This window comes from Nyctibius grandis, chromosome 3, assembly GCF_013368605.1.
Source record: "Nyctibius grandis isolate bNycGra1 chromosome 3, bNycGra1.pri, whole genome shotgun sequence".
In the NCBI taxonomy this organism is placed as follows: Eukaryota; Metazoa; Chordata; class Aves; order Nyctibiiformes; family Nyctibiidae; genus Nyctibius; species Nyctibius grandis.
The window spans coordinates 53,924,829-53,950,225 of NC_090660.1; the positions used below are offsets into that span (position 1 = coordinate 53,924,829).

General features: G+C 39.2%; 1 protein-coding gene across 1 annotated transcript in view; it reads left to right on the plus strand.

Annotated features, from left to right (window-relative positions):
* Nucleotides 1-25,397, plus strand: part of PIEZO2 (piezo type mechanosensitive ion channel component 2) — a 350,494-nt gene that overhangs the window by 274,532 nt on the left and 50,565 nt on the right. Inside the window, 13 exon segments of the mRNA XM_068395843.1 lie at nt 813-845; nt 1,190-1,422; nt 4,288-4,448; nt 5,432-5,608; nt 5,787-5,912; nt 7,920-8,120; nt 9,910-10,114; nt 10,258-10,359; nt 10,831-10,996; nt 18,972-19,215; nt 20,432-20,528; nt 22,670-22,829; nt 24,788-24,877. Of these exon segments, the coding sequence (XP_068251944.1) occupies nt 813-845; nt 1,190-1,422; nt 4,288-4,448; nt 5,432-5,608; nt 5,787-5,912; nt 7,920-8,120; nt 9,910-10,114; nt 10,258-10,359; nt 10,831-10,996; nt 18,972-19,215; nt 20,432-20,528; nt 22,670-22,829; nt 24,788-24,877 (1,995 nt within the window).

Consider the following 25,397-nt stretch of genomic DNA (forward strand, 5'->3'; position numbering starts at 1 on the left):
ACATATGATCAGGGAATTAGGAAAAGTGGGTTTTCTGCAAATATCGTAAGTGAGTCCCAGCAGCACAGCTCAGGGGTGAGAGGAAGAACATACATGAAGCCATAAGAGAATGTATCAAAAAAGAAAAGATATATGCTGAATGAATAAATCTCATAAAAATTGGCACCAAGGAAATAGAGAAATACCATTTCCATGTATCTCAGTTTTGGTAGTCTGAAAAGTGCTAGTAGGCAGAGGTCTCTTCCAACCTGGTTGATTCTGTGATTCTGTGATTCTGTGATTTAATAAGAGACAGTTATAAACTTAAGAAAAATTCTCTGTGAGATGCAGAAAAGAGAGAGAATGAATGGCACTATCAAAGACAGACATGATAAAATATACTGAAGCCACAGCCATGGAGTGTTTCCTTTCAGTTGTTCCCAAGCCTATCGCTGGAAGAATACTTGCAAATTCCTTGGCTTCCCAGCTGCATCTTTCAATTGGAAGAAGGTGGAAATGCATTTACAGTAACCAGTCAGATACTTGTGATGATTCAGCTGCATTACTGACAGCATGGTACAGCACTGACCATGTTTAGCACTGGTGTAAATAGGTTGCCCCCTTTCCATCTGTGCTGCAATTCCATGTTTCTTTATAGAAGCGCCCTTTGAATGTCATGATGGCATGCTCTTGGCATCAGAAGGCTTCTGCAGATGGAGCAGGAGAATGCTTTATGGCTTGTGATGTAGCATGACATATTTGTCAGTGACCTTCTTCTGTAACCCCTCTGTTCTCATCTCCCTTTTTCTTTCTGTTCCAATTACTTTAAGCAGCCTCAAGAAAAAAATACCAAACCACCAAAATGAGTAAGTCCCCTATGAAGTCATGAAATGTTTCCTCTTAAACAATGTCATTTCATGCTTCTGCATCTTAAACTCTGACCATTTTCTCCAGTGGGGAAAATGTCAAGTTTAAGTGTCGATACCACTCATTACTAACTAACCATTAGTATCTGAGTGAGAAGTAGTTACTAATACATTCCAACTCAATTTGCAGTGTGTATTTGGAGAAAGTACCAGAATCATTAACTTTTCCACTTCTAAGGCATTTTCCATGAACGGTTTATTTTTTCCTAATTATACATCTTGAAAAAAAAAGACTACGATGTCATTACTGCTCTGTTTGCTGACATGCTACTATTTACCAACAGACTGGTACACCAAGATGGAAGCCTGCCTGACGTAACTATGATGAATTTAACAGCCAGCAGAGAAAAGGAAGAGGATAAAATACTGGAGGAGGCTGGTGAGAAAAGAATGGAAGAGCCAGAGGGGGAGGGAGGGAAAGGGAGGGTCAAAAAAGGAAAAGAAGAAGAAAAGGAAGATGAAGACAAGGAAGATGATGATGATGAAGACAATGAATCAGAGGAAGAAGAAACTACAGGTAAGATCTACAGATTGCAAATTTTCCTTGCTCAGCCTTAGTTAATGGTGGCAACAGATGGTTCATTCTTGGTCATCCCTGCTCACTTCAATCATCAGGTTTTCCTTCTAATTTTACATACAGTCTTTTCCAAAAGAGCCTGAACTGAGCAGGTGGCTACTTGTCAATTATTCAACAGACTACAGTCTCTTCTAGGGAAAAACCGTACTGTTTCTGTAGGACGCTGAGATCATGAAAACAAAAAAAAACCACCCACCTCTTTCATCAGGAGTGAACTCTTCTAGGTGGTCTGGGTTGGATTAATAGGAAGTTCCCCGAAATCCTAAGAACTCCTTTAGAGTGAAATCTCTTTATAATAAAGAAAATATACATACATATTTCATGTCTGATACTGCATGCTTTCAAGGCACTCCACTCCAGAAGTCCCAGTGGCTTTGCTTCATTATTCATGTGCACATTAGTGTCATATTTTTTATTTCTGAATATGGAGTGCGTAATTGATGCCAGATGAACATAAAAATGCTTAAGGGCAGACATGGGTAAGGCTGATGTTTTCATCTTTGGTATTGCTAGGATGAACTACTAACATGAATTATTTCTGAAACTCAGTTTGGAATACGAGCCATGAGTGAAAACCAGGGAAGGGCATTTAACACCCAAGGAAGCTGTATTGTTTGGAAATGGCCTTACCACATATTTAGTTGCTCATGCCAATATTCACAGGACTGTGACACATACATAAATAGGGACAGGGTCTTTTTTCAAGGCAAAATGGCAGAGCTCATGGCTTAGCTGCCCCAGGGAAGCTGAGCTGAAACTACCTTTCTTGGCTGGGATGTCTTCCCTCACAGAGGTGTTCATGGGCCATAGAAACCTTTCTTGGCCAGCTCTCATGCTGTCTATGAGGGGTGATGAGTTTGTTGCACTCCCACCATCCCTACATGCTGGAAGTGCTTGGGGACAGAGGCCAGCTGATGGAGGTTACCCTGTGCAGCAACACATGCAAGCAGGGAAGTGGGGAGCTGCAGCCTTCTCCCTGGGGCTCCTTCTGCACCGCAGCGAGTGGGGCTTGGCAATAGCACGAGGTGCTGCTTGTCATGTGTGATCCATCTTCAAGCTGTACATGCATTTATCTCTACCAAAGACTTACATCATTTTTATATAGCCATGTGGCTGGAGTGTTGACATTATTTTAACATGTTCATATGTGCAAACTTTCTTATACAGTGATGTACAATTTTTCAATGGATGCAGCCAGGCCTATATTTTATCCCCTGTGCATGTAGTGCCTGGGTATGCTAGACAGAGCTTGCTACAGTACCTTATCTGCCTGCTCCACTTAACTGGCACTGTCTGGATATACGTTGCATGGTGGCAACACTGCAAATTAAAATAAATACAATGAAATAATGAGTGAGAACATCTAATTCTATAAGTAAAAATCTGCCTTAAATACACTCATTCAGCCTATAAAACCACACATGTAGGGTTAGGCTTCTAGAGCTTAATTAATTTGTCAAGTTTAATTAGGTAGTCATGGAATTTACATTACTCAGCATTTTTATTAGGGTTTTCTGAGTTGTGGTTGGAGAAAAAGGGCAGAAGAGGAATAAAAATGGAGTTTGGTTCTCAGGTATTCCAAAAGTCTGCTTTTTTCACATAAGTGTGCATCTGTTCTTCATACAAATATGCACAGAAGAACCATCTTGGTTTGCTTTATATATAAAATAACCAGATAAGTTGAAATAATTACACACAGAAGCTGGTAACTCCTTTGCATTTTTACCATCTTAGACAGTGGTGTGTTTTGGTGTCACTTGCAAATGTTTCCATCTCTGATGTTAACTGTAAGAATGTTCTCACCGCGTGCAAAATCCTTCCTAATCTCCAAAGTGCTTCTGAAACCCCTAATACAGTGTGAAGACTTTATACTAATATATATCAGCCTGGTGAAACAGTTTTATAGCCAGCCCACAAGCAAAGATGGCACTTAGAGAGCACTGTTCAGCATATGTATTGTCATATATACTCATATATAGTAGATGTTGCCACATGCTTGCTCACTGGGGTATTATTTGGGACGATGGCTTTTTTAGCAAAATAGTGTCTGCAAAGGGCTACTTTCACCCAACTTCAGGACCTTAACTTGATAAAGCTGCCTTTTCAACTGAGAGAAATATTCAACTGGACTACAGTTTGCCTTGCCTGTTTTAGATGTCTGTACTGGTATGGCACAAATCACACTCTAGGAGGGTTTGTTTGTTTGCAAGGCAGTTTAAGTACCTGACATATGAAGACATCTATAGTATGGCTGTCTAAACCCATGTGACAAGAATCCTACCACTAGTGTGCATGGATCTCTTCCAGGTTGGCTGAAAAGCTTTCTGCATAGTAGTAGTCTCTGCTCTCTGAAAACAAACTGGGTCCATAGCTTCCAAATATCAAACAAAATCCTATTCTTTCTAAGCTGGATAAGGGCCAAGGCTGGAGCATCTCAAATCTAGTCCCTGAATGGGATCCCTAAGCTTACATCCAAACATACTGGGGGAAAATGGAGTCCAAGAAGGACTCTGCTAGAGATGAGTAAAAGCAGAACTGGCAAGGGAAGCCAGCACCACCACTTTTGAAGTGTGAATCCTTTCAGTGAATGTGTGCTCTCTCTTCTAGTGAGAGCACCACAGCTAAGTGGGCCTCAACCCCATTTTGTCTTAGTTAACCACTGAGCCATACCTTTAACCTCCTTCTTGTCTTACTCTAAGGCCTAGAAGAGAAGTAGAAAGCTCATTGTTGTCTAGCAGACCATTCCTTTTTACAGAGACCTTCTGTTTTTCTCCTCCCAATGGTTCTGCTTGAACATCTCTGCAGACTTAAGGAACAAGTGGCATCTGGTGATTGACCGCCTTACAGTGCTGTTTTTGAAATTCCTGGAGTATTTCCATAAGATGCAAGTCTTTGTGTGGTGGCTGTTGGAGCTGCACATCATCAAAATCGTTTCCTCTTACATCATCTGGGTCACAGTGAAAGAGGCAAGTAAACACCCACTGTCAAAATCTTACCTATGCGGAGGCTTGTCAGCGTTTGCTGTGCAGTGGCACATCCAAGTGCAGGGAGATGCCTTCCTCATGTCAGATCTCATTGAAATTGTGGGATCCAGCTGGGCTTGTCAGCTACTGGGGGCCTGCCTTGACATCTTCCACAGTGATATTCTATCTGCCTAGATATTCTCAGCCGTCCTCTTTTCTCCAGATACTAAGGTTTTATTAGTCTAATTCTTTGGACTCAAGAGACATAAAAAATAATGCAAAAGAAAAAAAATCATTCAAAAATCTCCCCTGCTCAAGCTGGCTGTGGGATCATCCAGGGATGAAGAGGGTGCAGAAAAGGATTGGGAAGGAACATCTAGGAAAATTACTTAAACTGGATCTGGTGCTGAAGAAACAGGAACATGGAACTACGCCTAAAGGAAAAGGGAGCAACACCTTTAGCTGTGCCTTTGGTGTGGGCAGTGTGAGTTCTCTACTTGACATAGCCATTCCTTGAACAGGGTAGTAGGACAGGATTCACTAAAAACCAATACAAAAAAATTCATTTTTCTCACATCTTTGGGGGGGAAAAGATCAAGAGGATGAAGGTGGGTTCCACAGACACATGGTTCTGTATCATCTCTTCTTTGTTTCATGTGTACTAAAGCAGCAGAACCAGCATGTGGTCCTTCATATTTCATGTCTGTTTGTAGGGTGGGTATGCAGTTTTGTGGGTCTAATAGTATTAACATTATGTAGGAGATAACATTCTTCCCAAACCGACTATTAAGTTTTTCCTTCTTTGCTTACCACTTTGTGTCTGTGTTATTGTGATTATTGCTGTAATTTTTTTTCAGTATTTTTCTCACAGTTTTTCTATGTCCATTTTTTTTAATGATTTTTTTTTAAATTACTATGGAAAAGGTCAGACTTTCTCAGTTCTCTTGTTACTCCATGTAATTTCCATCCTGTTTTTGTGTTTTCAGGTGTCTCTGTTTAACTTTGTGTTTTTAATTGCCTGGGCTCTTGCTTTGCCATATGCTCAGTTTCGCCCATTGGCATCAAGTATCTGCACTGTTTGGACATGTGTGATTATTGTCTGCAAAATGTTGTACCAGCTCACATCTATTGATCCCAGCACTTTTTCCAGTAACTGTACATTGGTGAGTACAAGTGCATATTAAAAAGGTTTGACTGCTGCCTTCTTCAATGAAGAAGAGCAAAAGGAGGCATATCAAGTACAGAAAACTACAGTTCACCTGATGTCTTATTGTTGATTATCATTCCCTCCCCAGGCAGCCTTATACTCATTTTTTATAAACTGTTGCATTTTCTTTTTAGCCAGGAGAGAATGAAACTAAGGTCAATTTAGAAGAACTCAAAACCTCAGTCCTCTACAGTGGGCCAGTTGATCCTGCAGAGTGGGTTGGATTGAGGAAGTCTTATCCTCTGCTTGTGTACTTAAGGGTAACTTCTTTAATTATCTGTATTGAGATATTTTCTTATTTGTGATGAAATTAACAATGTCTTTGAAATAAATCATCTGCCACACAAAAAAAAAATGTAATGCAAGCCGTTGATAATAGGGAAGTACAGAGGGGAGGAGGCAGCAGAAAGCCGTATCTGTACATAGGACATTTCCAGAAGGGATTCAGTACCAATTAAGATAATCTACATGTACAAGCATGGCTTTCTGACTCTACCATCTGTTAAAAGCACTCTAAGAAATGTGATATTTAAGAACTCTAAGTAATTAAGAGGTAAATAGCTTTCGGTACCAAAGAACTGATGGGTCTAATTTGAGTAATTGCCTTGAATGACAATATATGCTAGAAGCAGTTAATTTTTTTAAGTGCTTATTCCTTAGCCACAGCTTGAAAATATAATGAGTTAAGGGAATAATTCATTCAGATACTAGAAAATGGCTGGTTTTTGTTTTTCTTCTTGTTTTTGGTTGATGCCTGTGAGCCATATTTTATTATTCCTGTCTTGATTAAAAAAACCCTACTTAAAATAAAAATGTGCCAGCTCCCGGGGGAGAAAACCTTGCATGTCTCATCTTAGTTTCAAGTATCTCCAAAGTTTTGTATACACAGTTCAAGGTTGTTGGAAATCTGTTGAGTGAACAACAGCAAGTTTTGATCTAACCAGATTTATTCCTCATTTCTTCCCCAAGAGCTTACCTCCGTGTGCTCTGTTTGTGTAGGGAAGCCCTGCCAAGCTCTGGCGGTCAACATGTTAGGCCCTGGTAGCGCATCTGCCTCTCACTCCCTTGGCCATGCACCTCCTACAGTTAAGAATATATGTGGGGAAGAACAATTACTGACTCAAGAGTTCTGCATGGAGAGTGAAGTTGCCTAGTGGTGTCTGACTTGATGCTGGGAGCTTTACAGCTATAAATAGATAATACTTTGGGATTAGAAATTATTCTAGAAGGGTTTTCATTGAGTTAGCAAATAAAATTCCTCTACATAGAGGAATTCAGTTCAGTGCTAGACCTGAAGGTCCCAAGCTTCAGGTCTTGGTGTGTTTCTGTTATGCCCCTTTAATAACAGACATTCAAAATGTCTGCAGTGTTGAAGTGAGGAGCCTATCTGATGGATTGTGTAAAACTCTCCCCAATAAGAGCAGGAAGCCTAGGGACAGCAAGCAAAAATAACTTCTTGTCAAAAAGAGTCCAAAACCCAAAATAAAAAGAAAACCAGTGGCACCTGTCTCAGGACATTCATGTCCCAAATATTTCTCAGTGAACGGAGATCTAGAGATTGCCTCTTCAGCTTCAGTTATGGCTTCCTTGAGGGACTTCCTCTGAGCGGGTCTTTTTAACCAACTTTTGGAGTTGGTTAATACCTCTTTTCCATTGAGCATAGGGCAGATCTCCCTCCTGAGAGAAAAAAACTCACTCCAAGCCGCTCAAGACTGCATCCCAGTCAATCTGGCTTTGGGACAGAAGGAGCTGTGCCTGAGTGAAGACTGGCAGAAGATAGACTGTTCATTTAAAAGAGTATCCAGTATTTGCACTACCCAGCATCCTTACAGTTTTACAAAGTTAGCGCTTGCCAGCTGAACTCCTTCAGGTGACTTTGTGTATGCTTGTATCCTCTCTCTCCTGCAAAGCAAAGCATGATATCTTAAGAGAAGCTATGGAACATGAGAGGGCACATGGATGGGTCAATGCATTTTCTTTCCCCTTCCTTTCCACAACTAGTGTTCATTATAGTATTTTTTTAATGAATGTCTTTAAATGTATCTTCTGAATGTCAGTATGTTTCATCAAAATCCAAGAAGTGGTAGGAACTTTACTTTGGTTCAATGACAATAGCTGGGAATAGGTGCCAGTACATCCTGGGAGTGTGGAAGCACTCAGTGGTGACATCCATTTGAGTATTCATGGGTTTATGCTTATCAGAAAATTTTATAGCTTCTTGTGGTTTTGATTTTTATTTAATATTCTTCTGATTGTGTCTCCCATAGAATAACTTACTGATGCTGGCTATTCTGGCTTTTGAAGTTACAATCTACCGTCATCAAGAGTACTACAGATGCCGAAATAACCTTACCACACCTGTGACTAAAACCATTTTCCATGATATTACAAGAGCACATCTGGATGATGGACTGGTAAACTGTGTCAAGTATTTCATAAACTATTTCTTCTACAAGTTTGGTTTGGAGGTAAATCACTATATATTAGTTTTATTTAGACTATCATTCCAAACCTTTTGATTGTGTTATTTTTGAATACTAGCTTGAACTATGTTTGACAGCTGGATGCTTCTTAGTCATCACTCATGTTAGACCTTGCCACAGTTGCTCTTTATCTGCTAGTAGCGGTTTTCCTCTTGCTTTTCTTTTTTTGTCTTATTTATAACTCAACAAAAGGGATAACAGATGGGACAAGGGACAGAATTGAGGTATACCCTCTCATGCACACACACACAGAGGGAACCAGGGACTGCAGGAGCAAAAGAAAGCAGGGGCTAGCAGTCCATTGTCTCTATTTAAACATTTCTAAGCTGCTTCTGCCTCTGGCTGCACAAATGCATCCTTCTTTTGTATACTTGTTGCTATAGCTGTTAGCAATTCGCAGGAGCAAGAACTCCAGCAAAGGTTATTGCTGCTTTGTGCCACTAGTGTAAGACAAAGTTCTTTCTCCAAAGAACTTTTCAGTGGACAAGAAACACACAGAGCATTAGGAGAGGCAGGTACAAAGGAGTGAAGGGATTTTTCTGAAGATCCATGATGTATCCTAAATATCTAATAGGTGTCTTATTTAGTAGAAGATCTGCTTGTCTGTTTGCCAGCAGCAGTGGCCCAGACTGCTGAGGTTTAGGCTCAGCTAATGTATTCCTTCTATCTATCATCTGCTTCATCCAATCCAGCAACAAAACTTCAGAACTGAACCTGCCTTGAAGACAAGCTATTGCTGAACAAGTACTGCAAAAAAAAAAAAAAAAGCTTCATCTATGTTCTGTTACCTTGTCTGTTTTTTCACAGACACATGAAATGTACTTTCAAAAAGGTTTGTAGAAATAGTGATTTTTTCACAAATTTCTATGGCTATCTGAAGACGGCAACTCCTAAGCTAATGAATCCCAAATCTAATCATAATGATGCTCTTGACCTATCTATTAAACACTACCAGCCCGTGCTACTGATAAACAGAGTAAACTGTTCACAGACAGGCTGACGATTGAGAATGAGAGAAAATCAAAATTAATCTGCAAGCTATTTCCTTTGGGAAATAAATCTAACCTCATCCTAATCTGAGGAGAGAGAAAATCAAAACAGTGACATGCACTGAATAAATGATTCACTATGAATTATTCTCTAAGTTTGAAAACACGCTTCATGGCACTGAATGAAGGAACTACTTTAAGTAGAGCCAGAGAACAGAAATGCTCTGGGATGCAGAGCCTTTAGAAGAATAGAGAACTAAAGCTGCCTTACAGCAATTGACTGGATTTGTCTATGGCCAATAGAAGTTTTATGGTCTAAATCCCTTTTCTTTTTGTCTGGTTCCCACATGAGGATACACTTTAGTTGTTGTTATTCTTAACAGTTCCTCTTCTTTTTCACATCTGTAAGTGCTATCAAAATATATGGCTGTGTAATATGTGCTTTGCTTGGCAACAGTTAAACATTTCACATATAGGCTACTGTGACAATGCTCTTTCCATTCTGTATCTTTAGGTATCACATAATGGAAACCTGCTTTAGTGCTGTATTCACATAGTTGACACTCACAGAAGAGTATCAAAAATTTGGGGTGGTGGGTTGTGGTGGGGGAGGTTGCTGTCGGAGAGATACAAACTGGTTTAGTGTGTTAATTTGCACAGGGTTCCTGCAGTCAGCCCCGGTACATGTCCAAGCATTCTGTCAGGATCCAGAATAGTTTATCGTTGCTGCATTGACTAGCCATCAGGTTGCAAACGCTGCTTATGTTTCTTTACTTCTTTTCCAGACCTGTTTTCTTCTATCAGTGAATGTAATTGGTCAACGAATGGATTTTTATGCCATGATCCATGCCTTCTGGCTGATTGCTGTATTGTATCGACGTAGAAGAAAAGCTATTGCAGAGATCTGGCCAAAATACTGCTGTTTTCTGGCATGCATCATTACATTCCAGTACTTCCTTTGCATTGGCATCCCACCTGCTCCTTGTAAAGGTAAGGACACTTACCCTTTATGGGCAATTACTGCTGCTTGCTTTTACAGAAAAGTGCTGGAAAATTGATAAGTATTCAGAAGAAAAGGGTGAAGTAGTTGTTATAAAGTACTGATTGCATTTTTGTGTGCTTCTGTCATACAGACTATCCGTGGAGAAGTGGTAATGCCAACTTCAACTCCAACATCATAAAGTGGTTATACTTTCCAGACTTCATTGTGAGACCAAACCCTGTCTTCCTTGTCTGTAAGTATTTTAGCACATAGTTGTGAAGTGTTTATGTGTCCTTTGCTTAAAACATCTGTACAGTGTAATCTGAAGCCAGCCTTTTATTTACTCTTCAGTAGCAAAGCGACATATTCTGCGGGAGTTTGAATACTAAGTGTGTGTTTGTATGTAGTAGAAAAATTCAAAGAATTAGTAATTTCTGCATCTGTTTTTTTCCATATCCCATTTTTAATGAAGCAGCAGCAGAACATATGAATTATTTCCCCTTTTCTAATTTACTTCTCAATAAAAATCATAGACAATGACAGATAAAAAAACAAAATACATTAATAAATTTTAAATCGGTGTTAAATGATTGAAAATAGCACAGCCTTGGAGGTTCAAAGTGTGGGAAAACAGTCTGGTAACTACATTATAATATATTCACTGCCACTCCCTGCACCTAAGTTGATGACTGAATATTTCCTTGCAACCACTGTTTTCTCGTAGACGACTTCATGTTGCTGCTATGTGCATCCTTACAAAGGCAGACATTTGAGGACGAAAATAAAGCTGCGGTACGAATCATAGCTGGAGACAATGTGGAAATTTGCATGAATCTTGATGCAGCATCTTTTAGCCAGCATAATCCTGTTCCTGACTTCATTCACTGCCGGTAAGAAGTAAATCTTAAAACACTTGAAAAATACAGCACTTCCTTTTTATAAAGTTCTCTAATGTGAAAGTAACTCTCACAGCTTCCAATTTTACTTGGAATTTATATTCATGTATGTTCCCATCTCATAACATACCTTTTACTGCTGTATGAGACAGCAGGTAGTTAGCTTCTGGGTAATCAGCTTCTGGTTTAGAAAAGGGCAGATGAAAACAAGTCTTCCTAACACTGCTGATTGTTTTAAGTGCTCCCCAGAGGGATGTTCAGTCATAAATTTGCCTGAGAGCATGAATTCCCTCCATGAATGCACTGTGGGGCAGCATTTGTGGTGGACTTCAGCACTCTGGTGGCTTCCCCCAAAACACAGGCATGTTAGCAAGAATCCATTGTACTCTGAACTTGCCCGTGTACATGTTTAATCCCACAAAGTCATCAGTCATGTCCTGATGAGTTGTTGTCTAAGTACAGTCAAAATAATACTCTAATATATGAGACTGTCCTTTGTGCTATTTCATCTAGGCATAAGAACCTTAAAAGTGCCTTGGAAGGACAACTGGCATGTCTGCCTGTTTCTCAACATTCATGTAAGGTTGTTTAAGAAGGTGAATAATACAAAAAGGGGGCAGAGCCTGAGGCAGTCTGTTCTGGATGGTCTTCAAACAATGGAGCCCTTCCTATGTGATCATTTCAGCAAACACAGATTAGCTCAGCTCTTCTGAATTGTGCTGGGCATACTCTTAATTGAAGTTGTCTCTGAAAGTTTGATGCAGTATTACGAGAATAAATAGGAAGAGTAAGATTTCTCAGCTATTGTATTTTGTCAGACTAGGTGTTTGTTTTGTGAATGCATGTTACCAACAGATGTCTGAGTGCAAAAGGAATTAAAAAAAATTGAACAAATGTCTAGCAAAATCTCCCTTTTGCTGATAAACTTTTATCTTTTACCAGAGCAGTGCTATCACCAGAAGCCCTTCTCAAGAACTTTAAGCTGATCCTACTGTTTCTTTTAGAAATGGTAGCCAAATCTATCTTGAAATAGCTTCAAAGGGGAAACACATTCAATTGGCTCATTTGTCCAGAGATTTATAGTCACTTCTGGGCAAAGGGTGAAGAGTTCTCCTCCTTGAGTATTTCCAGTCTACACAGTGGACCCAGTGCTCTAGATCCAGTAACATAAGCAGAAAGAGAGAAGTCATAATCTCTCTTGAAAATGCTCCATCAAGTGGGGATGCTTTCCAAAAGACATCTGCCAAATAGGGCTTGGTTGAGAGGAATGTGTAGGGGAGATAGCCTGTTTTTTCTTGCCACTGTGGTGGTGTCCATCTTAGCAAAAGCTAATACAGCAGTTGCATTAGGAGCACTGATATGATTGGTCACTGGCAAAGACCATCATCACTGGTGACATGGTTGCTGGCAGAAAGAAAAGATTGAATTTTCCCCTCTTAGTCCAGAAAAAAAAAAACATTGTGAAAAAAATTATTAATGATGAGAATATGTTTTAAGGCTATCTTCAGAAGGGAAAAAAGAGGCAAGAAAACCACTGCTTCTTAAATGGCCTCCTATGGCATCTTTTCAAAGTTTTCTGGAATCTGATAGGTATTTCTGGTTGTCTGTAGAAGATATTCCCAAATGGCAAAGCATGAAGGTTTGAAGCACAGAGGATGTTCTTTGAAGATTTTGGATGGGAATCAGAGTCAGGTTTATAATGGAAAGCAAAGTCCAAGCTGAACTGGCCTGCTGCCTCTCCACAATCCTTTGGGTTAAGTTCTGTGTTTTGATTCGTATGCATGGTATGCATCAGCTTGAAGTCATTGGTGGCATCACATCCGTTCAAACACGCTGCTTGACATGTGATGACAAAATAGATGTGTATATAGATCATTAACGATATGCAACCATTTAATTGGGAGTGTGCAAGTTGTATTAAGCAGTAAGTAATATTACTAGTGGAGAGTACAAAAAAACAGAAAATCAAAGAATCCCATTAGTAGTGGTGAGCTGCAAAAATAAACTGTGATCACTTTATACTTGTTCCAGCTAAATACGGAAATCTGTGTGACTGTTTCATGTGATAGTTTTATGTTGTGTGAATAAGAAGTACAATGAAAAAAACAAGGCAGAGAAAGAAACAGAACAGGGACATTTTTCTTTGAAAAAGTCCATCAAATGAATAGAAACCCCATTAATTTCAGGAATGGAGGAAACTCCTGTTTATTGTATTCTTTCGTGTAGATGCTTGGGCAGGTAAGCTGTAACTTCTTTTTTCGTTTGTTTGTTTGTAGTGTTAGCTTCCTGAATCTGTAATGGGAACATACTTGTAGAGTGGTGTATATAGTTATAAACAGACCTTCCTTTAGTATGAACTGTATAATAGATCTTGTGTTCTTGATGGTATCTTTCCTTTCTTTGAGTCATTAAGAATCTCCCTCAGTGCTTTCACTACAATGCAGATTTTCCCTAGGCTTTAGATGATGTTATTTTTGAGAGGTTGCACTGCACATATGCAGTCTTAAATGCCTAATTTGCTTCAAAGAAGCACCAGAGAATGGCTGGACAGTCTCTTAAAGTGACTGAATCTTTTATTAGGGATTATAAATCTTTAAAAAGAAGGACTCTGAAGCTCTGGAGAATCCACCGAAGGTATACGTCAGAAGAAAATGTATGTATCTGGCCTCCATCCAAGACAATTTGGAACTGAAAGGACTTTGTCTGAAAACATTTCTTCAACTTCGCCATAGGAGTTTCAGAATGGTCTAAACATTTAGTAGCATGGGCAAGAACTTGGTTCAAAGCTTATCCAAGAAATTGAAATGAAAAATGGCATTTCTCCAGAAGTCAGTCAGAAAGAGCCAAACAAATAAGTGAAGACAACCTGGTTATGAATAAATTACAAAGCATAAAAAAAATCAGTGCTTAGTATTCATGTGTTTTCTGAGAAGTCCAATGTATATTTACTGCCATGTGAAAGAAGTGGCCATTGCAGATCAAAGCAGCCTTTCTGATGTGTCTCTTCCCTTGAGAAGATGGCAGTTGGTCACTGTTCTGGTAGGCATGGATAAAAAGCTTTTAACTGCAATATAAACAGTGGCAGAAAAAGAACCTATTTCCAACTGCTTAATTTTCTTCTCTCTGGAGAAATACTTGAGCTCAACAATGATAAATACAGTCTAAGGAAGAGATTTCCTGAAATTTCCTTGTCTTTCCATCCCCAGATTTCTCAGGGGATACATGCTTGACCCCAAGGGAGAGCACATCTAAAGGCCTTTGAAACAGAAATAAAAATGAAGAATAGAAGTAGGAGCTTTTAAAATTAAACAGGATTTAAAGTGACTTCACTGAGGGTAATCCTTTCCCACAGTCTCTGATGCTGGAAACTCCTCGTTTCAGTTCCCAAGAAGTTTTCAGATGTTCTCCTAGACACTGACAGGAAAAAAATTAAGGTTGTAATCTACTTTTTTCCTCTTAAGAGCAGAAACAATATTAACAGCCAGTCATTGAACTGTCCCCTTTAATACCTGCACCCTGGGAACCATGACCAGGTGAGTCAGGTGGAGTCTCTTGAAGACAGTTGTAATGCCTTTCTTGGAACTACATTTCTAACTTAGGATAGTGAGAGAGGATCTGCAGAACATCATTATAGGCTTCCTGTCATCTTTGTTGTGTAAAACAGATTAACATTTTGGTGCTAATAAAATGAGCCTTAACAAATAACTTTGGATTTGGGAATTTTTAAAGTGGATAGAAGCACGAAGGAAGGACTTCACTGATAAGACAGTGAGAGTGAGAGAATATAAGTCCTGGGAGAGAGCTTGATGAAAATAGTGGGAAATAAGACCTATAGGATCCACAAAACTAAATTTGAAGTCCATTGAAATAAGGGAGGTCATTTTCAGAAGCTTCGATATAGCTATTGGGAAAATCAATGAAGCTGCCTTCTGAATACTGAAATGGAGCTACAGGGAAAGGCATTGGGGATGGAGGCTTGGTGAGAAATTAGCAATGTTGTGATCGAAGGGGAAACAGATTGTGATGCAAGGTCACACAGGCTGCTAAGAATGTAAGGAAGAGGAGATAGGGAAGAGTGGAAAGAAAGAAGAAATTTGGAGAGTAGAGGTAGCTTACAGGGTGCATATATATAGGGATAATATGCATGAAGGAGAGGGAGAAGGCGGTCGTCAGAAGAGGGCTGCAGGAAGAGCCCTGGAGTTATATGAAGGTGGCGAGCCACACTCAAAGCAAAAGAGGTGGCTGATAAGGGAAGACAATGAAGCTACATAACAGCAGCTCCTCCAGCATGAAGAAGCATTGAGGTGTATCAGTCAGTGCAAGAGCACAATATTCTGTCATCAATGTGTAAGCAGAAGCGTGTTCTTTCCTAAACTTCAGAGTGCCGGCTGAGGACAAACACCTTTCCTCAAAGGGGTTATTGGCTGCAGCATCAGCGCCTCTCGGTGCCTGCAGGCAGATGTCTGGACACTAGACACGCCACAGCCAAACACATCATTAAACACACCAGGAACACAACTACACCTAGAGCAATCTTTTTGCAACGGGCTGGATTGTATTACAGTTAAAAATTAATTCCTGTGGAAGTAAAATATTGAAGTAATAATGATAAGACTAATAAAGCTTCAGTAAGGTAGATCGTCTGATACGGAGAGCCATCTGAGGTTACAATAGTTTTGATGGATGGGTGGAATGAATTTCAGATTTTGTCTTCCTTGGTTTTGAGCAAAATGATACAGTAGATTTTTCCAAAATGTTATCCAGAGTATCAGTGGGTTCTACTAATGACACAGTTGACAAATCAGCATTTTTTATTTTTCATTCATCTTTCAGGTGTCTTCTGTATAATTTCTCATTCAGAGGTTATTGTACTACAAAAAGCCATAGTTTGATGCTGTTGCTACATTGGTGTAGTGGCTGATCTTCCTCAGATGTGTGGCTGTATTCCTGGCCCCCGGCTACACACTCCCACCTTTGCATTCATCACACCAGCAGTGAGTTGGTTCAGAGGCTGAATGGGCAGAAAAGTATCTCTTCCTTCTGTCCTCCCCCAAAATAAACAGGCTTTTGCAAATTTGCTTCTTGAAACTGATTCAAAGAGCCAAAGCTAAAGAAGGGGCTGGAATGCAGAGCTGAGGGGAAGAAGGGGAGTGGGACTGTCCCCTTGGGAAGCAGCTGGCTCTCAGATTTCCTAGGTGTATTGTCAAATAGCACATCCTGAGGGTGGCCTCTCCTCTCTGTGACTGGATGTGAATTTAAAGACCACTTAGAAGATGAGGTTTGGAAGGTTTACATGGCATTAAACTAATGATCTGTGTGGTCTGCAGTGGAAGCATAAAATTATGGTATATGCTGTCCAAGACTAAGCATTTTCTGCTGTCTATGAAGAAGTTTCAAACATAGAATAAGCACCCTTACTGACCTTCTAGATTTGTGTAGGGTCATTTTAGCTGTTGGGGTGGCTTTGTGCTTCAGCCTCCCACTGTTACATTATAATCACCAGAGCCAGGAACTGAAACTCCTAACTTCCTGACTTTCTGGGGTTTGAGGCAGAATTTAAGGATTTGCATCTGAGAATGTGTCAAGTGATTTGAGAGGCAATATGTTGAAAACTGCCCCCCTCAAGACAGATCTTCATTCCTGCTCTTAGAGCACTTGACTTTCCTATATCATTGTAAACAATTAATGAAAATTAGGGGGACACATGACTTCACACTGTAACAGACAAGGAGTTTTGGCATATTGCAACTGAAGGAAGTGTGATTTCAGGAATATTTTTATCTACCTAAGACTACTCAAGTGTAGTTCTGTCCATTGTGTTCAATGTGGCATTGCTCTTGGGCCAGCACAGCTGCCTGGGATGGTTGGTGATATTCATTGGTTGGGTGTGCCCCTAGGTGACTTGTTCAACCACCATTTTGTAAGATGTTCACTTCAAGTTGAACTCTCGGGAGCCATTTTTATGGTTGGGCTTGATTGTAATTGCATATTTATAAAAATAAAAATGATTTCCATCTCTAAGAACTACATCATTTACCACTTGACACAGTTGTATTGTCTCCTGCCTTTTGAGATGCTTTTCTTTACATCCTGTATTGTTGTTTGTTTGGTTTAGAGATGTCCAATGCTATTATATTTAATGTATATTTTAAAAATGAGAAGAACAGATGTATTTAATGTTTTAGATGACTACTAAAATGTAGCAAATGGTTAACATCGTATTAAAAAAAAAATAGTTAAATTCTCATCTTTATTCTCTCTAGTTTCTGGAAGTTTTAATCTGAGAGTGGTATCTGCTGTTGGACTGTGACTCAACCAAATGCCAGGTGTACATATTGGAAAGTTTAGATCCAGCCAGCTCCAGTTGTCTTTAAGAGTCAGAGTCCATTTTTATTGAAGAGTATTAGGATATTCTTGTTTGTTTGATCAATTCAGTTCCATTTTGGGCATTTCTCAAAAGATGCTGATGCATTTTGTTGGTAGCAGAGGACAAGATTTTTGAAATATTGCAATTGTTAGAGCATTATCAGGAAGGTGATCTCTTCCTAGCCATCCCACACATCAATAGTTATTATTAAAGGAACACCAAATATTATGGTCGTTTTTTTCTGGAGAAACAGTGAGAGCACTGTTTCCAGTGCATATTAAGTTAACGAAGACCTGTTCAACTGATGTCTTCCACTTCTTTATTTTGTCGTTGTATATAGATTCTTTGTTAATGTTTTATCACCCAAAACCCAGTAGCATCTCTAAAGTCATGACATTTTTAGATTTTGCAGGCCGTAGTCAATAAATTTCTTAAATGTTTGTGGGAAATAAGCGTAAAGGGGCTTTCTCATTACCTTTCGTTAAATGCCTCTCCAGTTGGCTTCGGTGAATGAAATGTATAATACAGGCCTATAAATGTAGGACTATAAATACATACTCCTAGAAAGTTCTGAGCCTGAGAACATCAAGCAGCAGGGGCCTTTTTATGTGGGTTCATACAGTGCATTTAGTTCATTTACTCCTTACATGGTTTGGCTTAGGTATATGTCTACTCCCATAGTGCTGTCTCCCTGCCTGGTTTCCTGACAAATCTAGTTTCACAGCCTGGGTGAACAGACCTTGAAAACACAGTTACATCTGGAATCAAAACACTGAACAGGGGAAAACTAAGAATTAGTTTGTTTTGCAGTGTTTAGCTATATGTAGTATTCGGTATTGCCTTTGGCAGATATTCTTACTTGAAAGCTCACTAAGTCAATATTAAGTCAAGATTTTAAGGAATCTGAAAATACCAAATTGTTTCTCACTCTTTCCCACTGTGGGCCAGGCTGATTTCAGATAACTCTGCCTCGTAGCTTCCTGGCAAACATTTCAGTAAATTCTATCACATGTAAATTCTGTAGAAACCTTTTGCCCTTCAAAACTTTTACAGTTGATCTCCATTGGAGAAAGATATTTTTAGCAGCTGTCTTTGAAAACTAGGCTTTTAACCAGACTGAATTCCCTAGTAGTCATCAATAAATACAGAATTGTTTGCAGTGGAGTACTGTAGCTGGCTTTTGAAGATAGATTTGCTATAGAATTGCTCAGACTTATTAAAAGATTATCTCAGACAGCTTTTAAATTGCATACATAGCATTGCCAGATAATATCACTCTATCATGGAATTTGGTGAGAACGTGTTTTCCCTCCTTTTCATGAAACAAAGCTTGATCCTACATGATGTGAAGTGCCCTGACCGAGTGTAGCAAGGTGCTTATGCACAAGAATGAGCTAGAATTGAGTATAGAAGCCAGGCAGACCCATGAATGAGCTAGACCCACTGACCTTGGTGTTAGTCTTAAGCACGTGCCCGAATGCTGAAGTGGGACAAGAACTCTCAGCAGACCTTAGGCACAAGTGTCAGCCAGTAGCACAGGTAGAAAAAATGTAGCATTGCCCTCATAAAATGGTAACATTTTTCTCCTTCTTTTACTTCCAGGTCCTACTTAGACATGTATAAGGTGATAACATTTAGTTACCTCTTCTGGTTTGTGCTTACTATAATCTTCATAACGGGAACCACAAGGATCAGCATATTCTGCATGGGCTACTTGGTAGCCTGCTTTTATTTCCTTCTCTTTGGTGGAGATCTGTTGCTGAAGCCCATCAGGAGCATTCTGCGTTACTGGGACTGGCTGATTGCCTACAACGTCTTCGTGATCACAATGAAAAACATCCTCTCAGTAAGTAGCTGCTGCCTTTCCTCTGCCCTCAGCACTTTGGTTTCATTGGAAGTGTGCACAGTGTGTTGAGTGGTCACTAAAAATCCTTTTTCAGGACCACAGACTTCTGCAAGTGCAAAGCAGGCTCCATTTTAATTCAGAAACTGGAAGTGCATTTCCAAGGAATGGTAATGCATATACATTATAGGATAATGTGCACCCTTGTATTCAGTCGGGATCTGTGAAAGCTCACAAACTATTTTCAAAGGGCCAGGTTCTGGTTTCTTTGCCTAGTAAAGTCTCTCATTGGAAGTCTTGTGAAAATCTCAGTGGAGTGAGAAATGAGTAAGAAGTGCAAGATTAGTCATACTGTCGATAAATAGTGCACATTTAATTAAACCTTTTATTTAAAACTAGAATTTTCAAGCCTAGTACTAGATGCAGTTGCTGTGTGGTGTAATGTAATTAGTGAAGTTGACTACAAAATTACAAACTGCATTCCTGTTTCCTTTAGAACCGGTGTGAAGTGCGGGTGAAACCAGATGTATTTGATAACTAAATGTCAAATTCTTCTGCAAAATATTAAAGATTTTCTTACATTAATTAACTCTTTAGAGCGGATTCTTGCAGTGGCACTGATAGGTGATTGAGACAAGCCTGTAATTTAAATCTTTTTGAAAGATAAATTTAGATTTATTCCTGGCAATTGCTTTTTAGCTTCGAACATTTTTAGTGCTGGACTGAAAAGAGCAGACATTTTTCTTTTTACATTTATATAAGTCACTGTACTGAAATAAAATTGATTTATGGGTGGTTTGAATTTGCAAATGTTCTAAATGCTTACATATGTGCTTCATTTTAAGCTTGGGAATTCGGTGGAGCTATGTGTGTGTTAAGCTTGTCCACGTATGTTTGCAAGATTAAGTCAGTGATTTATACAAGTTGTTTAGCTGTCACATTGCATCACGTGCCAGACGTATCACTTTCTCTGCAAAAACACAGACAAAGCCCACATACCTCCCATCTCACGGATAATCAAAAGAACAAATTCTTGCTATCTAGAAGTGATGTGTGTCGCTGGTAAAGACACTCTTTCTTCTAATGTCTGTTTTAGTAATGAGATATACAGCCAAGGGGGGTCACAATATTCTTATGTAATGTAATAAAAGAGGTGCAACTTTTCTTATCTTTATTTCTGCTATGCCTTTTTATACAAAACTGTTCTTTTACTTTCCAGATAGGAGCATGTGGCTACATTGAATCATTAATTAAGAATAGTTGCTGGTTGATTCAGGCATTTAGCCTGGCTTGTACAGTTAAAGGCTACCGTATTCGTAAGTACAGCTCATTTTTCTTCATCATTTTCTGTAAATAAAGAATCACCATCAAAATCTTCTACAATATTTAAATTGTGCCCTCTCTTGACATATGACCTTGTGAAAAAAATCATACCTACAGGTTCAGTTAATACAGCTTGGTCCTATATTGACTAAGAACACAGAATATTGAACATATTTCATAGAACCAAGGGAGATACGTATACAGAGAGAACTATCAACACCCACACACACATACTCACAACCAATGTTTGCTGTAAATGAACAATTTGGTGGTACCGGTGCTTAACACAGTTTCCCTGTATATGCAGGTGATGTGATACTCGAGGGTGTGGTTTCACTGTACAACTTGAGATAAAATGTCAGCTCACCACCTCTGCAAGGAGAGTGCACATTTTCCCAGCTGCAGACTCCCACTCCTCCCTGTGTGCCAGGTCTTACATTCGGTTGCTGAAAGGGTAAACCAGTTCAGCTCACTGAAATGACAAGAGGCTATGCCAGCATAAAAGTGGTAATTTTTTGCAGGCATAGTGAGTTTAGGCAAATTTTTTTTTTACTATTATTCTCATGTTTGAGGTGGTAACAGGGAGGGAGTGGATAGTGTATGTGGATAGAGGTGAGAGAAAGGAGGAATGAAGTATGGAGAGCAAGACACTTCACCTCTCAGTGAACTATTAATTTGGCTCCACTTTTTCCTGACACCCTGGGTTGATGGTTTGAAAACACCCGATTTTTTTCAGTGTTTTTTGCTAAATTTAAAGAACTCTTTCATAGAATCGTAGAAGGGTTTGGGTTGGAAGGGACCTTAAAGATCATCTAGTTCCAACCTCCCTGCCACAGGCAGGGACATCTTTCCACTAGACCAGGTTGCTCGAAGCCCCATCCAACCTGGCCTTGAACACTTCCAGGGAGGGAGCATCCACTTCTTTGGGTAACCTGTTCCAGTGTCTTACCACCCTCACAGGAAAGAATTTCTTCCTAATATCTAATCTAATTCTACCCTCTTCCAGTTTAAAACCATTCCCCCTCGTCCTATCACTACATGCCCCTGTAAAAAGTCCCTCTCCAGCTTTCCTGTAGGCCCCCTTCAGGTACTGGAAGGCTGCTATAAGGTGTCCCTGGAGCCTTCTAGTGAGTCTGCAGCAAAGTTCTGAATTCCTGTCTTCGTGTCTGATCCGAATAGATAAGTGGGGAGTAGGGAAAAGAAAGGAAATACGAAGATGCAAATTCAAAGATACATGGTGCCCAGTAGTTCTTGTATTATCCGAAACTTTTTGAGGAGCAACAGAAACTTAGACACAGGTTTCTGACTCCCAAGGGGATGGGCATAGCAGGCTTTGAAGCTCTTGGTGCTTGACCTTCCAGACCTATTAGACTGGCTTGCTTGATTGTAAAGTCAGCTTTGAGACAGAGTCTGTCCCTTGAGTCCTTCTACTCCCTTCTATAGGGCAGCATAGGCCATTTAGTTTATAGTCTAGCTCCACAAAACCCAGTCTTAATTTTTTAATATCCCCAAGGGAACTGTCTTTTAGAGAATAAAGAAAGAAAGAAAGAAAGAACCCAAGCCAAAATCTAGATGTAGGAGGAATGGGATTTCCTCTCTGCCTGTCTCCTCCTACCCCAAAGGAAGCAGTTTTGTGGTTTCAAATATTTTTTCTCTTATGCAATGGAAAGAAACATTGAACTGAGTTGTGGAGAGGAAAAATAAAAATACTAGGTGGTGGCAGTCAAAAAATTATCTTTCTCATGTTGATAGTGTTCTCAACAGAAAAATGAGACAAAAAGTCACTTTGAAATGCAAAAAAAAATTGAAACATGACATTTTAGAAAATACTGAAATCAAATATTTCAGGCTAACAAAAATACTCTTTTCCCATTCTTTATTTTCAAGTACTTATTAGGATAGGGTGATTTTGCAAATGGTTCACTTTTGGTGTATTCTCAGTTTTCATGGGAAACATTGTTGGAAACTTTCCAGTTTGCTGTAAAATAAAATATGGCATGCATGTCCATTTTCTTAAGAAAAATCTAATTAAATTGCCTCAATTAAAATAATTTTAAAAGCTAAGATTATTTAATTGATTAAACATAATGAAAGAATACTTAACAGTCTTTATGCTGATGGTGTCTTTTTCCAGCAACGAACGATCTAGACTGTAAACTGCCCAGTGGAGAAGCAGGAATCATTTGGGACAGTATATGTTTTGCTTTCCTGCTGCTGCAAAGAAGAGTCTTCATGAGTTACTACTTCCTGCATGTGGTTGCAGATATAAAAGCTTCTCAGATCCTAGCATCAAGGTAACATAAAGTTTTAAAAAATTAAATGGAAACAGCTCAAGTCTCTCATGGCTATGGTACTTATTTATTTACAATAGGTAGTACCAAAACCTTTAACATTGGTTTAAACAATATCTATGCTAAATTCATGATTGCAAACCCAACTCTGACAAAGCACATGTGAGAAAACAAATTAATTGAGAATCTGATCTAAATTAAACCATCTTTCCTACCAAACACCATCTGCTGCTCTCACAGCCCTTATTAAAAGCTGTGAAAGTTGATGTGTGTTGCAGTTTTCTCTCAACATCAATATATATGAAAGCAAATGCCAGAGTTTATAAGGCTTGGAAAGAAAAAACTGCTATCAGAGCCTATCATTTGAGACTATGGGCCTTAGAAATCATGACCCCAAAATTGTCACATAAGGAAAAATACAGGAAAGTTATGACATCTGTCTCGGGAAGACCATCAGGAAGACACTTGGGAAGTGTCACATTGCTGAACACTGACTAGGTATGACAAGGAAGTGTCACCCACCCTCTTTGCACCTGTTATTTATACTTTCCCACAAGCTCATAGCTATCACTAGCACAACCATTCTTCTGTTTTTTTTAATAAGAAGGAAGATCAGGAATGAAATTCTGGTTTTAATTTCAGTAAGATTTCTAAGGAATTACTTTTTTCAATATTGGGTTAAATGTATTGTGGCATTTTTTTTCCCAAAAAACACAGGGACATTGATTTCTGTCTGTGTTTGAAGGCAAAATTTGGCTTGCGTTTCCTGAAAGCAAATATTTTTTACCTTCCTCTTCTTCCCCCTCCAGGGAATACTTTAAAAAGGGGAAATGCTTAGCTGCCCATACTGAACAAAATTCACCACTGTAAACAGGGCTACCAAAAGTTCTGTATCTCCATCCCATATTGCCTCTCTCAGACTTTTGCTCTGGGGTGAATTTCACTGCTGATGCCCAAGATTGATGGATACCACCTTTTTGTAGCTTTTTTTGTATGCTGTGTTCACAGTGAAAATAGCACAAAGCAAAATCATGAGTATCAAAATACCCCCTAAATTGGAAAGTTTGCATCCAGAAGGAAAGCGCAAGCTCATGTAAATGGCACTGGGCTGGGCTGAAACAACTATGATTGGTTCCTACTTCCAGCTTTGTATCGTTTGGTAAGTTACTGAACCTACCCAAGTCTGAGTTCTCCAGCAGCAGAACTGGAGACATACTGGCCTATGTCAGGAGTTTTGTAAAGATAAATGTATTAATGACCAGGAAGTGCCGAGATATTACAGGAAGGAGGGTAATGCAAATATAGTGATACAATTAATTTTTTTAGTTAGCTGCTTGCCTTGCTAAAATCCAAGACGTGATCTGGACATCCAAATCAATGAGTCGATTACATTTCTAATGAAATGGAGTTAGAAGCCATATTCTTTTGGCACACCAGAAACTTGCTCAAGGATTTGTGTCATCAGATTGAAAGCACTGTAGCGTTCAGAGGGTAAAGATGAAGCTGAAGCTATGCTCATCATGGCCCTGGATAAAGCCAGACTTTGCTCACAACTTCCAGGGGGCTGAGGCAGAGGGACAAGATGATTATAACACTGAAATGACTATAAAGACCAAATCCTGGAGGTACGTAAGTCCTAAATCGGTCTTGAACCCACTCACGTTCTGTGTTCTCAAGGACTGGAAACTGATTTCCTTGAACAGCTGCTAGAGGAACTTACAGGCTGAGTAGAGATCACAGCATTTCGCTCCAGATCTTGAAATGATTGACTGTAAACAGATTAGTATTCTGGAGTAATTGGTTATTTCTTTTAGGCCTTTGATTAGTTTTGTTTTTTGCAGATGGGGTTGTGTACAGAGGGAACACAGAGTTTTCTCTGATTAGCTGGCAAAAGGAAAACTTAGAAACATTTAATGTTTCCTCTCCTTTTTTCCTTTCTTCTGCCCCTATTTCTGCTGTAGGGGTGCTGAGCTTTTCCAGGCTACGATTGTCAAGGCTGTAAAGGCAAGAATTGAAGAGGAAAAAAAATCAATGGATCAACTGAAAAGACAGTATGTATTTAATGTATTTTTATATATATACACATACATACACATGTATTTCACTTATTGTTGGTATTTATCTAACACCTTTTATGGAAATGTTGATTAGGTTTTGAAATATGATTTTGCAATTACAAAAGTTGTTCTCTGGGCATTCAGAGATCTTAGGTATTCCAATATTATGTAGTTTTAGTGTCATCTTTTCCAAAAAGACAACATACTGCAGAATCTGAACTTTCATTTAAACATAGAATTATGTTTCTAGGACCAAAGGTTGTGATGTTAACATAAAGAATCACAGCAGAATGTACTGACTTACTTGCTCCTCATTGAGCCTGAAATTGTAATGGAAACAGATGTTTCCTGTAAATCAAGAGAGAAGATGTTCAAGAGAGAAGATGTGAACCCTCCTGCTTATTCTGAAAGTTCTTCTAAACCTTAGAAATCCAATGATGACAGGTTAAGAACATTAGCTTCTAACTGTTCCACACCTGAGTATCGTAGCAACATGACCATATAGTCTTCTTTT